Source organism: Ranitomeya imitator, chromosome 6 (genome assembly GCF_032444005.1).
Source record: "Ranitomeya imitator isolate aRanImi1 chromosome 6, aRanImi1.pri, whole genome shotgun sequence".
NCBI lineage: Eukaryota > Metazoa > Chordata > Amphibia > Anura > Dendrobatidae > Ranitomeya > Ranitomeya imitator.
Genome location: NC_091287.1, coordinates 390627244 through 390643212, shown reverse-complemented (window position 1 = coordinate 390643212; position 15969 = coordinate 390627244). Strand labels below are relative to the sequence as shown.

The 15969-nt window shown below is 41.8% G+C and overlaps 1 protein-coding gene across 1 annotated transcript in view; it reads left to right on the top strand.

Moving 5' to 3' along the window:
• The window catches only part of SMCHD1 (structural maintenance of chromosomes flexible hinge domain containing 1), a 457067-nt gene that overhangs the window by 432979 nt on the left and 8119 nt on the right, over positions 1-15969 (top strand). Inside the window, exons 44-46 of the mRNA XM_069731150.1 lie at positions 7001-7071; positions 10264-10435; positions 14111-14269. Coding sequence (XP_069587251.1) covers positions 7001-7071; positions 10264-10435; positions 14111-14269 — 402 coding nt within the window. The remainder of the gene's footprint in view (positions 1-7000; positions 7072-10263; positions 10436-14110; positions 14270-15969) is intronic.

Genomic DNA, 15969 nt, shown 5'->3' with positions numbered 1-15969 from the left:
ATGCACCCCATGATCCTGTTTGCCTTGGCAGCTGCTGCCTGGCACTGGCTGCTCCAGGTAAGTTTATCATTAACTAGGATCCCCAAGTCCTTCTCCCTGTCAGATTTACCCAGTGGTTTCCCATTCCCATGTGACCGCTCAGAACAGGAGGAAGCTGCCGGCGCCGGGAAGCCAGGGACCTGCAGGGACCGCGCCAGGAGCAGGTAAGTATAATTAGACTGCCCCCGCTCCCCTCACCTGCCGACCCCTGGGTATGACTCGAGTATAAGCCGAGAGGGGGACTTTCGCCCAAAAAAGTGGGCTGAGAATTTCGGTTTATACTCGAGTATATACGAGATATATATATATATATATATATATATATATATATATATATATATAGTGGTCAATATGTGTAGTAGGGTTATGAAGGGGGAGATTAATCAAACATGGTGCAAAGTGAAATTGTCTCCGTTGCCCTTAGCAACTGATCAGATTCCACTTTTCATTCCTCAGACTCTTTGGAAAATGAAAAGTGGAATCTGGTTGGTTGCTAAGGGCAACTGAGTCAGTTTCACAGATCCAGTTTTCACAGATAAATCTCCCCTAAATCTGTTTTCAGATAATTCAGATAACTCATAATGGCAAATAATTTAAATACAGATCAAAGAAAATGGATTTTAAGAGTATTGGAAATCTCAAAATGCTGAAACAGAGCAAATTGAGTTGAAACATTTGGTACTCAAGCCCCAAAGAGTCAAACCATTTACCGCATTCATGACAAATTCTATGCCACTGGCTCAATCCTTAATGCTCCAAAAACTGGTCGACCCAAAACAGCCTGTACAGAAAATAGTAAACAACTTGTTGCAGAAACATTTGTTCAGAGTCCAAAAAAGTCCACCAGAAGAGTCTCTGTAGAATTGGGAATTTCACGAGCTTCCATCATGCGAATCCTGAAATCTATTGGTTGGAAAGCTTATCGTCCACGTCAAATTCCTGGTTTATTGGAGGATGATCCAGACAGGCGGCTGCAATTTTGTGAGATTATGCTTAAGGAAATTAAAGAAAATCTAGTAATTTTAGATAACATTATGTGAAGTGATGCAGCTTCTTTCAAATTATCTAGCCATATTAACAAATATAATTGTATTTACTGGTATAATGAGAACATGCATTTAACATTAGAGCAACAACTAAATGAACCCGGTGTCAATCTTTGGGGTGGTATTTCAAGTTTTGGTGTTTTTGGACCATTTTTTTTTTGATGGAACAGTCACAGGAGATAAGTATCTCGAAATTCTAATGAATCAAGTTGTTCCCTATTTACAGCAACAGCCTAAGGCCGGCGTCACACTCAGCGTATAAAAATACGGTCTGTAATTTACAGCCGTAATACGCAGAAAAGTCCCCAAAATAGTGGTCCGTATCTGATCCGTAGGCAGGGTGTGTCAGCGTATTTTGCGCATGGCATCCTCCATATGTAATCCGTATGGCGTCCGTACTGCGAGATTTTCTCGCAGGCTTGCAAAACCGACATACAATGGATCCATGTGCTCCCAAAAACATAAAAACATATGTACTGTCTATCTATCTATCTATCTATCTATATATATATATATATATATATATATATATATATATATATATATAATATATAATGTCGGTGAGACCCATATATATATAGTAATATTTCATCCAGCGCCAGATAGCTTAAAAGCCGGTAATTCAATTGCCGGCTTTTGCTATCTCCTTCCTAAACCCGACATGATATGAGACATGGTTTACATACAGTAAACCATGTCATATTCCCCTTTTTTTTTTTTTTGCATAATCCACACTACTGTTAGTAGTGTGTGTGTGCAAAATTTGGGGTCTCTAGCTATTAAATTAAAGGGTTAAATGGCTGAAAAAATTGGCGTGGGATCCCGCGCAATTTTCTCCGCCAGAGTAGTAAAGCCAGTGACTGAGGGCAGATATTAATAGCCTGGAGAGGGTCTATGGTTATTGCCCCCGGCTAAAAACATCTGCCCCCAGCCACCCCAGAAAAGGCACGTCTGTAAGATGCGCCTATTCTGGCACTTGGCCACTCTCTTCCCATTCCCATGTAGCGGTGGGATATGGGGTAATGAAGGGTTAATGTCACCTTGCTATTGTAAAGTGACATTAAGCCAGATTAATAATGGAGAGGCGTCAATTATGACACCTATTCATTATTAATCCAATAGCATGAAATGGTTAAAAAAAAACACAATATTGCAAAGTATTTTAATGAAATAAACACACAGGTTGTTGTAATATTTTATTCCACTCTCAATCCACCTGAAGACCCTCGACCTGTAACAAATTAAAAATAATAAACCAGCAATATCTCATACCTTCCGTCGATATGTCCCACGATGTAAATCCATCTGAAGGGATTAAATTATTTTACAGGCAGGAGCTCTGCTATAATGCAGCTGTGCTCCTGCCTTTAAAACCCCAGGGAATGAATGGAATGTAGGTCAATGACCTGTAGTTACCTTCATTCGCGGTGATGCGCCCTCTGCTGGATGTCCTCATATGACCTCGAGGCTGGGAAAATATTCAGAAAAGTTCTCATGTTCGATATATTGGTTTATTATTTTTAATTTGTTGTTTTCTGGGGTGGCTGGGGGCAGATGTTTTTAGCCAGGGGGGAGGGGCCAATAATAATAATGAAATATTAATTTATATATAGTGGTGTAACTACAAAGTTATGGGCCCCGGTGCGAACTTTCAAATTGGCCCCCTTCCCCCCCCATCCCTGCCAAAATATTTTCCACCCAAATTTACATCCTGTCCATGCTCCTGCCCCATCCGACTCCGCACTCTGTCCCATCCGACTCCGCACTCTGTCCCATCCGACTCCTCACTCTGCCCCAATCCCACTCCGCACTCTGCCCCATCCGACTCCGCACTCTGCCCCATCCGACTCCGCACTCTGCCCCATCCGACTCCGCACTCTGCCCCATCCGACTCCGCACTCTGCCCCATCCGACTCCGCACTCTGCCCCATCCGACTCCGCACTCTGCCCCATCCGACTCCGCACTCTGCCCCATCCGACTCCGCACTCTGCCCCATCCGACTCCACATTCTGCCCCTGTCTCCACATCTCACCAGAACAGCAGGAACCGGATATCTGCTGCTGGTTGATACCAGAGAACACGAGCTGCACACAACCAGGACTGAGCTGCTGAGAGCTGAAGGACCTGTGGTGACATCATCGTCATGTGATCAGGAGGTGGAGCTGATAAATGGTGAAAGACCTATTATAGTGATGACATCACCACAGGATCTTCAGCTCTTCCTTTCAGATCAGGCGTCGGCTCGGCTACTGATCTGATGTGTGCGCCCGGCAGGTCAGGTGGAGGGCCGGTCTGTCTGTTGCAGTGCGGGAGGAATCACCTGCACGGCAACAGTTTTTAACTTTTTGCTGGTGTCGGCGTGCATCTGACCTGCCGGGGCCCCTGACTCCCCCTGGGCCCGGTCGTAGTAGCGACTGCTGCGACCGTGGTAGTTACGCCACTGTATATATCTATATATATAATTGTCTAAGGGTTTTTCTGTCTGTCTGTCCGTCCTGGAAATCCCGCGTCTCTGATTGGTAGAGGCCGCCAGGCCTCCACCAATCAGCGACTGGCACAATATCGACGTAGATGTCATAATGGTTGCCATGGCGACGATGATGTCATAAAGGTTGCCTCGACCAATCAGCGACGGGCACAGTCTGCCGCGAATTCTGGAATCATCACTGTCCATATACTGCGGGCACATGCATATTCTAGAACAGGGGTCCCCAACTCCAGTCCTCAAGGCCCACCAACATGTCATGTTTTCAGGATTTCCTTAGTCTTGCCCAGGTAATAATTGCATCACCTGTGCAATGCAAAGGAAATCCTGAAAACATGACCTGTTGGTGGGCCTTGAGGACTGGAGTTGGGGACCCCTGTTCTAGAATACCCGATGCGTTAGACTCGGGCCACAATCTAGTATATATATATATATATATATATATATATATATATATATATATATATATATATATATATATATATATATATATATATATATATATATATACCGTATATACTCGAGTATAAGCCGAGATTTTCAGCCCATTTTTTTGGGCTGAAAGTCCCCCTCTCGGCTTATACTCGAGTCATATACCCGGGTGTCAGCAGGGGAGGGGGAGCGGGGGCTGTGTAATCATACTTACCTGCTCCCAGCGCGGTCCCTGCAGTCCCTGGCTTCTCCGGCGCTGCAGATTCTTCCTGCACTGAGCGGTCACATGGCACCGCTCATTACAGAAATGGATAGGCAGCTCCACCCCCATAGGGGAGGAGCCGCATATTCATTGCTGTAAATGATCGGTGCCATGTGACCGCTCAATTACAGGAAGAAGCTGCAGCGCCGGAGAAGCCAGGGACTGCAGGGACCGCGCCGCAGCAGGTAAGGGGTGCGCAGCGCTATATTTACCTGCTCCTCGCTCCGGCTCCGTCTGCAGCGTCCTCTAGCAGTGACGCTCAGGTTAGAGGGCGCTGTGACGTAGTCAGTGCGCGCCCTCTACTGAGCGTCAGTGCTGGAGACGGAGCCGCAGAGGAGCAGGTAATTATTGAAAGCGCCGGTGTCCTGAGAAGAGAGGTGAGTATGTGATTTTTTTTTTTTTATGGCAGCACCAGCAGCATTCTAAGGAGCACCTATGGGGCCATAAAGGTGCAGAGCATATAAGGGGCACAGCATTATAAGGAGCACCTATGGGGCCATAAAGGTGCAGAGCATATATGGGGCACAGCATTATAAGGAGCACCTATGGGGCCATAAAGGTGCAGAGCATATAAGGGGCACAGCATTATAAGGAGCATCTATGGGGCCATAAAGGTGCAGAGCATATATGGGGCACAGCATTATAAGGAGCACCTATGGGGCCATAAAGGTGCAGAGCATATATGGGGCACAGCATTATAAGGAGCACCTATGGGGCCATAAAGGTGCAGAGCATATATGGGGCACAGCATTATAAGGAGCACCTATGGGGCCATAAAGGTGCAGAGCATATATGGGGCACAGCATTATAAGGAGCACCTATGGGGCCATAATCAAAGGTGCAGAGCATATATGGCACAGCATTATAAGGAGCATCTATGGGGCCATAATCAACGGTGCAGAGCATTCTATATAGCACAGTTGTATATGGAGCATCTATGGGGCAATAATGAACGGTATGGAGCATCTTTTTATTTTTGAAATTCACCGGTAAATGCTGCATTTTCTACCCTAGCCTTATACTCGAGTCAATAAGTTTTCCCAGTTTTTTGTGGCAAAATTAGGGGGGTCGGCTTATACTCGGTCGGCTTATACTCGAGTATATACGGTATATATATATATATATATATATATATACCGTATGTGTGTGTGTGTATATATATATATATATATAGATATATATATATATATATATATATATATATATATATATATATATATATATATATATATATATATATATATATATATATATATATCTCCTATGTGTAGACATTTATTCTATTCTAACCGGTCAGTGTGATTTTACTGTACACCGCACTGAATTGCCGGCTTTTCTATAGAACACCGCTGCGTATTTCTCGCAAGTCACACTGCTGGTCCATGTGTAATCCGTATTTTTCTCGCCCCCATAGACTTTCATTGGCGTATTTACACAGATTTATGTGGAGCATCTATGGGGAAATATGAACGGTGCAGAGCATATAGGGCACAGCTATGGGACAATATGAACGGTGCAGAGCACTATATGGGGCACAGCTATGGGGCAGTATGAACGGTGCAGAGCACTATATGGCAGAGCTATGGGGCAGTATAAACGGTGCAGAGCACTATATGGCACAGCTATGGGACAATATGAATGGTGCAGAGCACTATATGGCACAGCTATGGGGCAGTATGAACGGTGCAGAGCACTATATGGCACAGCTATGGGACAATATGAACGGTGCAGAGCACTATATGGGGCACAGCTATGGGGCAGTATGAACGGTGCAGAGCACTATATGGCACAGCTATGGGGCAGTATGAACGGTGCAGAGCACTATATGGCACAACTATGGGGCAGTATGAACGGTGCAGAGCACTATATGGCACAGCTATGGGGCAGTATGAACGGTGCAGAGCACTATATGGCACAGCTATGGGGCAGTATGAACGGTGCAGAGCACTATATGGTACAGCTATGGGGAAAATAATGAACGGTGCAGGGCACTATATGGCACAGCTATGGGGCAGTATGAACGGTGCAGAGCACTATATGGCACAGCTATGGGGAAATAATGAACGGTGCAGAGCACTATATGGCACAGCTATGGGGAAATAATGATCTATTTTTACTTTTGAAATTCACCGGTAAATGCTGCATTTCCACCCTAGGCTTATACTCGAGTCAATAAGTTTTCCCAGTTTTTTGTGGCAAAATTAGGGGGGTCGGCTTATACTCGGGTCGGCTTATACTCGAGTATATACGGTATAAATATATATATAGAGAGAGAGTATATATAGACTGTATATATGTTTTAACGAATATTTGAGCCCATAGATTCCATTGTATGTCCGTTTTGCAAGCCAGCGAGGAAATCTCGCAGTACGGATGCAATATGGATTACATACGGAGGATGACACGAGCCAAAATACGCTGCCACACCCTGCCTACGGATGACATACGAATCACTATTTAAAAAACGGACTGTATTTTCATACGCCTAGTGTGACGCTGGCCTTATTAGCACTGTTTCTATTGCGCTGGAGCAGTTCAGGGGGCTGGTACTGTCTACCCCCCCCCCCCCCCCCTCTCCCTACAGCCTATTGGCTGGAAACACACAATTATTTACGGAAGAGGAGTTTCTCAATGGACACTTACTCCATGTGCCTGAACCAATTTTTTTTCTACACAGTTTAACATGATATTATTGCATAATTTTACATCTGTTTTTGTTTTCTTTTGTTATTCAGTTTTTGCAATGCTTTTGGGTGAAACGATAATTCTGGATAACCTTGATGCAGCTAACAACTACAGAAAGCAGGTAATGAACAAAATACCTTACAATACTTGCTATTGGTTTAAAGAAGCATTCCCATCAACATTTTTATCCTCTTAATATATTGCAGTCATCACATTATGTACCGCTGTGTAGGTACAATTGATCATTTTGCTATTCTACCCAGTTCATTCTTCTCTTTTGCATTAATTCTATGACATCAAATGATTAAAAACTGACCAGCTGAATCCTTCTAAGCTATATGTAGAAGTAGAAACAGGAGGTCAATTTTGTCTGCACGAGTCATGAGTCACTGCAAAGTCTATGGCAGGAGGAGGAGGGAGCAGCCGGGTCAATGAGTTGAAGACCAGGTTGATACATGCAGGGACAAGAAACTTCCTGTTTCTACATATAGCACAGAAAATAATATAATCAACTGGGTAGAAAGGCAAAATGAGCAATTGAAAGTACACCGTGCTATATAATAAGATGACTGCTATATATTAAAGGGAACCTGTCAACAGGAATGTGCTGAGTAACTGACAGACAGCATCAGGTCAGCGACTGATTAAAATGATACCTGGGTTGATGTAATCCATCTTGTGGTTGATGTTTAATCTGTATTTTTCAGTTAATGATGTGCTGCGGGACGGGGCTTCATGTGGTGCTCTGCTTAGGTATTTATGTGTATGGCTTCTGACAGATCACCGATCCCTCAGTGACCTATCCCATAGTATACATGATGAATATTTTTTATATATATATATATATCTAATATATAATTGCCTAGAATACTACTTCCTGCAATTTGTGCCAACTTCCTGTCCGGAGCTAATGTCCGGAGCTAATGTCCGGAGATAAGTGACGTCAACAGTGTCCAGTGTCTGATTGGTTGCCGCCTGCTGCGAGCGACCAATCAGAAACGTGCCGTACTGTGACACACTCCGCCCACCATTTTGGTGTGATTTTTGAATTTTTACCTCACAGCAAGTTTCTACTGCGTGGAGGCGGGCCCAGTGACGTTGCTCTTCAAGCTCCTGCCGAATTTCGTCAAAAAAACGATAATACCATTTACCAAAACTATATATATTTAGTTGTGAAGTGGTTCAGTGACATTTTCACACCAATTTTGAACTTTTGTTTGGTGTTTTCTCCATATACTGCCTATTATTCACTGACTGTTATACTGAGAGACTGCCGTTTATTAACCTCTTCTTTGCCACATTGGGTATATTGCTCTATTATTTGCCACATAAGGACATTGTCCATTATTGCCCAGCAATTTCTTAAATAACAAGAATTGTCAAGAGCTGGTAAGTGCAGCCATTTTTTGTTCTTTCTTACTATTATTTATTAATTGTATTATTCTTACATTTGAATAAATAAAGTATATATGGATTCTAGACTCCCGATTCTTTAGAATCGGGCTGCCATCTAGTATATATATATATATGAAGATTGGCGTAGCACACGCTCTCTCTACACTAGTCTTCATGGAGTAGAAGAGGTGCTGGCTTCATTAAGAGGCACATGCCAGTTTATGAATTCGGCACTCCTTCAAAATGGGGCCATCGTTCGCTATGCCAGAAATGCTGCTACTTTTTCATGAATCGGACGGTGTAACCACTCCCTGCATTGCCCCAGTTCCATCCACTTTGTTGGAGTTGATCTAAAGTGGTGAGAAAACGCCAAAACTCAGCTTTGCGCAAATAAATGTATTTTTTAAAAGCTGTTACACTACTTTTGTGGCATAAAAGCTTTGATGAATCAGTCCCCATTTTCTTTACAACTTGCGTGCAGTAATGTTAACGTGTTTTCTTAGCGTAGCTGTCTTAATACAAAGTGTATGAACTGCTGTGTATCATAACTAGCTTAAGGCTATGTGCACACGTTGAGTAAATGGATGCAGAAATTTCTGCACCATTTCTGCATGTATTGGTAGGAAAAATGCATCTGCAAAAACTAGTTTTTGATTTTTTTTTTTACTGATTTGAGTGAGGTCAATGGTGAAAAATGCACAGAGAATAGACATGCTGCAGATTATTTTCTGCACTAAATCTGCAAGTCAAAAATACTCAACATGTACATGACACTTCAGGTTTCTCATTCACTTTGCTGGCATCAGGATTCCTTCAGGTTTTGCTAGCAAATCTGCATGGTAAAAACGCACCAAATCTTCAATGTGTGCACAAGTCCTCACTTTGTCTGTATAAGTCCCCTCTAAAATATAAAGTGCTGCGGAATATGTTGGTGCTATAGAAATGTATGTATATTATATGTGTTATATTAATGACATAACTTAATGTACTTTAACACTACCTACATCTATGTATCATATACTGATCACGGGTACCTTTTAAAATAGAGCACAAAGGAAGCAAGAATAACATGGGGCTCAAATTTATTACATGGACAGACCAAGTATGCAAGAGATATTGCTTGTCCATATGCCTTAATATCTGTCATAATTTCTGAAACTCATCTTTAAAAAATTGTTTAAAAGCGGCAAACTTATAACAGAACAGGAATTTGTATGTGGATGCAGTGAAAACACTCAAATATTCCATTCTGGACAACCAGTATATGAAAAAGTGCAAAAAAACATAAATATAGATGAAAAGTAGTTCACAACTTTAACATGGTATTTTTCTCCCATATCAGTACCACAGACTATGCTTTTCTTTCCTGCAATAAAAGTGACTGTCTTATCAGGTCAGCCCTTATCTATTAGCTCTGTTGTGGTGTTTTTGATGCACATTAGGCTAGCATACTTTCTTTTTCTTAGTGACCTTTGTTGCTAATATTAGCTTTTTATTAATTTTCTGAAGCAGAAGCAGTAATGAGATTACTGTACTGTTGACAAAGCTTGGAGGTGTGGTAAAGTATATTGTCCTGCTTGGTAGACAAAAACTAGAGGCAGTTTCGATTCATGTATGTATACAGTACAGACCAAATGTTTGGACACGCTTTCTCATTTAAAGATTTTTCTGTATTTTGATGACTGTGAAAATTGTACATTCACACTGAAGGCATAAAAACTATGAATTAACACATGTGGAATTATATACTTAACAAAAAAGTGTGAAACAACTAAAATTATGTCTTGTATTCTAGGTTCTTCAAAGTAGCCACCTCTTGCTTTGATGAGAAGATGTGTCCAAACGTTTGGTCTGTACTGTATGTATATATGTAATGTACATTTTATTCCTTTTTAATTTATTTATTTATTTATTGTAGCTTGTTCAGTTTTCATATTGCCCAACGTTGCTGACTAGAGATGGAGACAGAATCCGCAGCAATGGAAAGTTTGGTGGATTGCAAAACAAAGCCCCCTCTATAGACCAACTTAAAGGAAATGTGTTTGGGGCTCCACTGCCCAGAGAATTTGAGTCTACAAATGCTGAAATAGGTTTGTAATAATTAATTTAAAAAAAAAGTTAATCTTTAGCTTTTGGTTTGGAATATTTGGTCCAGTTAATAAGTGCTTTTGCTTTTTTACATTAGCCTTTGTGATTAAATATTTGTAAGGTAGTGTGCAATAAACAGACAGTAGAATAAATCACACTTCACGTTAAGGAAATCTCTCGCCTCGATGCTGAAATGTCTCTCCTTATTCCCTGGACTACAACTGCAATTCGTCCGGGAAAAATAAAAAAGTTATGGCATTTTGAAGAAGGGCAGGATAAAAGGAAAGCATGAAAAATTGGCAACTTCTTTGTGAAGTTAAATGTTGAATAAAATGGAGACAAAAAAAAGTTCTTGCGACAACCCGTTTGCCACTAAAGTGTATCTACCTTAAATACTGGCCATAGTGTTATGTTCCATCCTTTTTTGTTTTGTTTGTTTTGCATTCCATATATGTAAGCAAGTTGGCAAGAATAAGTACAACCACAAAATATACATATTAAAACAATATATTAAAACTGTACTAAGTGCTATACTTGTGATAGTACATTCACACCCCGTTAAGGGCACAATTTTCATTTTTTTACCTGTGCTTTTTCACGTAGGGGGGTGCGTCTTATAATCAGGATGTACCGACTCTGGCTGTGGTGGGTGAGCGGCGGCGGAGCCGAGGGTCACAGGAGGCAGGCTGTGGCTAAGTCCTGTGCCCACTGCTAAAGAGAAATGAATATTTACTGCATTCCACACCCATGGGGGTGGAGGGCAATGAATATTCATTTCTCTTTAATAGCATCCTGGTATGCGTGGCCCCATCCTTATCCTGGTATGATTGGCCCCATCCTCAAGCTGGCGGCTGACACTGTTCACTCTACTACAGAGCGAGCAATGAATACTCACTGCCCTCCACGCACATAGTCCCAGCATGCAGAGCAGTAAGTATTCCAGCAGCTGTCCTTCAGGTTGTAAGCAACGCATGACGTCCCTGCCATGCTCTGCTTACAAGCATAAAGCAGCTGCTGGCATCGGAACAAGACTCTGCAAGGGAGCGCCAGAAGGTAAGTGTAATGGTTTGTTTGTTTTTTCCATTTTTCTGATGGAGCCATGCATACCAGGATAGGGATGGGGACCAATCATACCAGGATAGGGATGGGGCCATGAACACCAGGACAGAGATTGGGGCCCTGCATACCAGGATAAGGATGAGGCCATGCATACCACGATATGGATGAGATGGACCATTCCTACCAGGATAGGGATGAGGGGGACATGCCTACCAGGCTAGAGATGAGGGGCATGCCTACCAGGCTAGAGATAAGGGGGACCTGCATACCAGGATGGGGATGAGGGGGACATGCATATCAGGATGGCGATGAGGAGGCCATGCAAACCAGGATAGGGATAAGTGGGCCATGCATACCAGGATAGGGATGAGGAGACCATGATTGCCAGGATAGGGATGAGGAGACCATGATTGCCAGGATAAGGATGAGGGAACCATGCACACCAGGGTACGGATGAGAGGTGCCATGTATACCAGGGTAGGGATGAGAGGGGCCATGCATACCAGGGTACGGATGAGAGGGTGCCATGTATACCAGGGTAGGGATGAGAGGGGCCATGCATACCAGGGTACGGATGAGGGAACCATATATTCCAGGATAGGGGATATTAAGTACAGAATTGACCACATTTTTTGCTTCAAATTCTTTTCTAATTTCCTACTCTAAATCCTAGGTGTGTCTTATGGTCCGGTGCGTCTTATAATCTGAAAAATACAGTATATTTTTCTACCTACTTAGACGTATGAGGGCTTATTTTTTGTGGAACAAGTTGCACATTTTGATGACATTCTTCAATTTATTTTAATGGTGAAAAATGCAATTCCTCCTTTTTTCTTTTTTTATCTTTTGTGCATTAAAAATGACTTGAGGATTTAATTCCACAGTTCAGTACAATTACAGTGATGCCAAACTTCCATTGTTTTACTATTTTACTGATTAACAACATTCTGAACTTTGTGTGAAAAATAAAAATTGGTTTATGCCTCCATTTTCCTACATCCATAACTGTTTTTTATTTTCTGTCACTAGAGATGTGTGTGGCTTGTTTTTTTGTGGTGAGCTGGTGATTTCATGCATACCATTTTGATTAACATAGTATGCTAATTCATCAAGGCTGCCACAGCACTTGCTTGCAGTTTTTAACGCTTTTCTGCCATGAAAGCTTTGATTAATTGGCCCAAATGTTATGATTGATTTTTATTACATTGAACCTGCAATTGTTTGTTTGTGCTATGTACTGCAATTACACATGCTTGCTGTAAATAGTAAAAGTCCGTGTCTCCAGTGGTGCGCAGCTTATGGCTGAACTTCACAAAATACATAAGTTTCCAGGTATGGGGCTCTTACTCAGGCTCTATGCAATTGCTTGAATATTGTGATTGACAGCAGCATTTTAAGAGGTTAACAACAGTGATCGACAGTAGTGCTGATCGCTACTGTTAAAGTCAAATGCTAGATTTGTAATAAAACCGGTATTGGTCCTGTGCGGAGAGCGAACTCTGCTTCTGTGCCCTGACATGCTCCATGACGTAATAGTATGCCATGGATTGCTTAGGGCTTAGACATGATGAGCCTGGAGTATAAATACATTGAAAATATATGCATGATTGACTGTATAATTGCGTTTTGCCTTTTGATATTAAGATGAGCATGTTATGAGTCCAACTACATACTCCCTTCAATGTCCAATGATACAGCCATTTTGAGATGAATTAAGTAATGTTTTAGATACAGTAATTTAATAATGTATGCAGTTTGTACTGTGACATCTGGTGATCATTCTGCAATAAAGGGGTATCCCCAAGTTTGATATAGTTTGGGATAGGAGATAACTTCCCAATTGCTGCGCGTCAGACTGCTTGAACCCCCACCAATTCTAAGAACTGAGGGCCGGAAAGCTGTGTGTGAAAGATGCAGAGGTACACACTTGATTTGAGCGGGTACCATCCAAATATTCTCATGTAAAAGGGGATCACCATATGCATACCATTAGACAGTAACACCAAACAAGAACAAGCGTATGCACAAAAATAGGGATCACCACAGTATAACTAATAATAGAAAAAATCTTTATTCAGAAACAACGTGCACAAAGACATTTAAAAACATCTAAAAACATAGGATAATGGCCTACTTGCCCAGCACCTTGGAGTATTGATCCACACAGTGTGTTAATATGTTTTTGATGTGCTGTCAGGAATCAGTTGACATTTATGCTAAATTACGCTAGAATATTTGTATTAGCTGTGTTAGGTGCGTATTTTTGTCAGCATTTATCTGTTACTATGGTGGACCCATTATCCTATCTATGTTTTTAGATGTTTTTAAATGTATTTGTGCACGTTGTTTCTGAATAAAGATTTTTTCTATTATTAGTTATACTGTGGTGATCCCTATTTTTGTGCATACGTTTGTTCTTGTTTGGTGAAAGATGCAGAGGTTGATCATGGGCACATCTGCTCCTCTCATTCTTATGGGAGCGCTGAAGACAAGCCAAGCATGAATAGGGGATAGCTTTCCAATTTGAGAATACCCCATTGAGGATACAACTAGTAAATTCTATGCCTGGGGGGGTAATTTTTTCTATATATTCATTCTGTTTTGTCTATTGTGTAAAGATCTCTTACAGCAGTATCGTGAAGCAGTAAAAAGGTCCCAGACAGTGAGTGAAGAGCTTACGAAGCAGATTCAAAGCTTGAGCTCGCCTGATATGCAGCAGAAAAACATGGAGTTTGAGCAACAAGAAAGGGCTTTAAAGGAAATTGAGGAAAAACTTGGTACGTGTCGTGCTGTTGACCCAGTGAAAATATTTGTTCATTTGTGTAGCTATCATGGTACACAACATACATGAGACATAAATGCTATCAGATAAATGCTTACAGTAACGTGGGCAATTGGGGCTTTCAAGCATCTCAAGTGTAAGAAAGAGTAAATAATGGCATCTGTTTAAACAAAATCTGTCAGTAGTTTTTGCTACCTCAACTGAAAGCAGCCTGATGTAGACAGAGACCCTAAATCCTAGGAAGTATCAATTAGATAACTGGGTGCAGCCGTTTTACCACAGAGTTTTTAGATTTAGCAATCAGTCAGCTGAGAAGGCTGCCTGTGCCCACACCAGGCTCTGTATATACACTGTCCATAGACAGTTGCCTATCACAGGAGAGGGCATGTCGGACAGAAGGAATGCACTGCGCCACATCAATAATAAGCTTTTGGTGCTAAAACAATCATTGTGATCTTCTGAATAAAGCATTTTTTTCAGACTATTAGAAAAGTCAGTGGGACTTATAGAAGGGTAACAACGAGGAAAGCATTCTACTGTGGGGAGAAGGTTCAGCCATCATCTGTGACAGGTTTGATGTTAAATTGAACTTGTCACCAGATCTTCCAAATATAAAGTACAGCCAGCACTTTTCAGCCTTCTTTTACAGCATTCTGGTATGCTGTATGTATGTCCCAAATGCCAAAACACAAAAAAGACATTTTAACATACTCGTAGACAACGTGATATGTTCTGATAGAAGTCTCTGGTCTTGATCCGGTGCCTCCCCTCTTCTTACTATCACTGTCATCTTTCCTGCATCATGTGGATGACGTGTCCAACGTCATCCATGCAATGTCCCCATCGTGCTCCTGACACACTTCTGACGCACTTCTCTCTGTCCTGCAAACAGCATAGCAAAGTACTGTTATGCGCATGCATCAACTTTACCTACGGGTCATCAACGCCCTTTGGCCTGTTTTGGCGTATGCACACTACAGTGGTTTGCTCTGTCTTTGTCAGGGTAGAGAGAAGTGTCCCAGTGCAGGACCGCATTGGGGGACACTGTGTTTGTGACGTAGGACGCGTTGTCCACATGAAGCAGGGAAAGAGAACAGCAATCGTAAGAAGAGTAAAGACGCTAGATCAAGACCAGAGATGACCATCAGACTGGACAGCGCCATCTGTGAGTGTAATCAAATGTCTTTTGTGTGCCTTGCAGAGCAGATTGGGACATACAAACACTATACTAGAATGCTGTAAAATAGGGCTGAAAGGTGTTGGTTGTACTTGATATTGGGAAAACCTGGTAACAGGTTCCCACTAACTTCTTGGCTTTTATGTTAGTTTTCTTCTAACTGTTCTGTCTTCTAGAATATGTAATTTATTATATGTTGTGTGCAAAATAACTTATTGTAGTGTAAAAGAAGGAGTGAACTTCAAGCTTATCACAAATGATGGATGAATCTTCTGCAAGTGTGGCGGTAAAGTGAGGTTCAATGAATACATGCGGATTCACCTGCGTTCAGAAGCCGGCGGCGCTTTGGAAGCAGCGGACATGTGCTGTTTTCAAAGCGTTGCCAATTACTGAACGTGTTGACATACTTTAAAAGAACCCATTTACTCTCAACACCCCTTTCTTTTACAGTCCTTGGTATTTTTCTGGGAATAAATGTTGAAGGGTGCACAGTATTTTTCAAATAATGGAGATTTTAA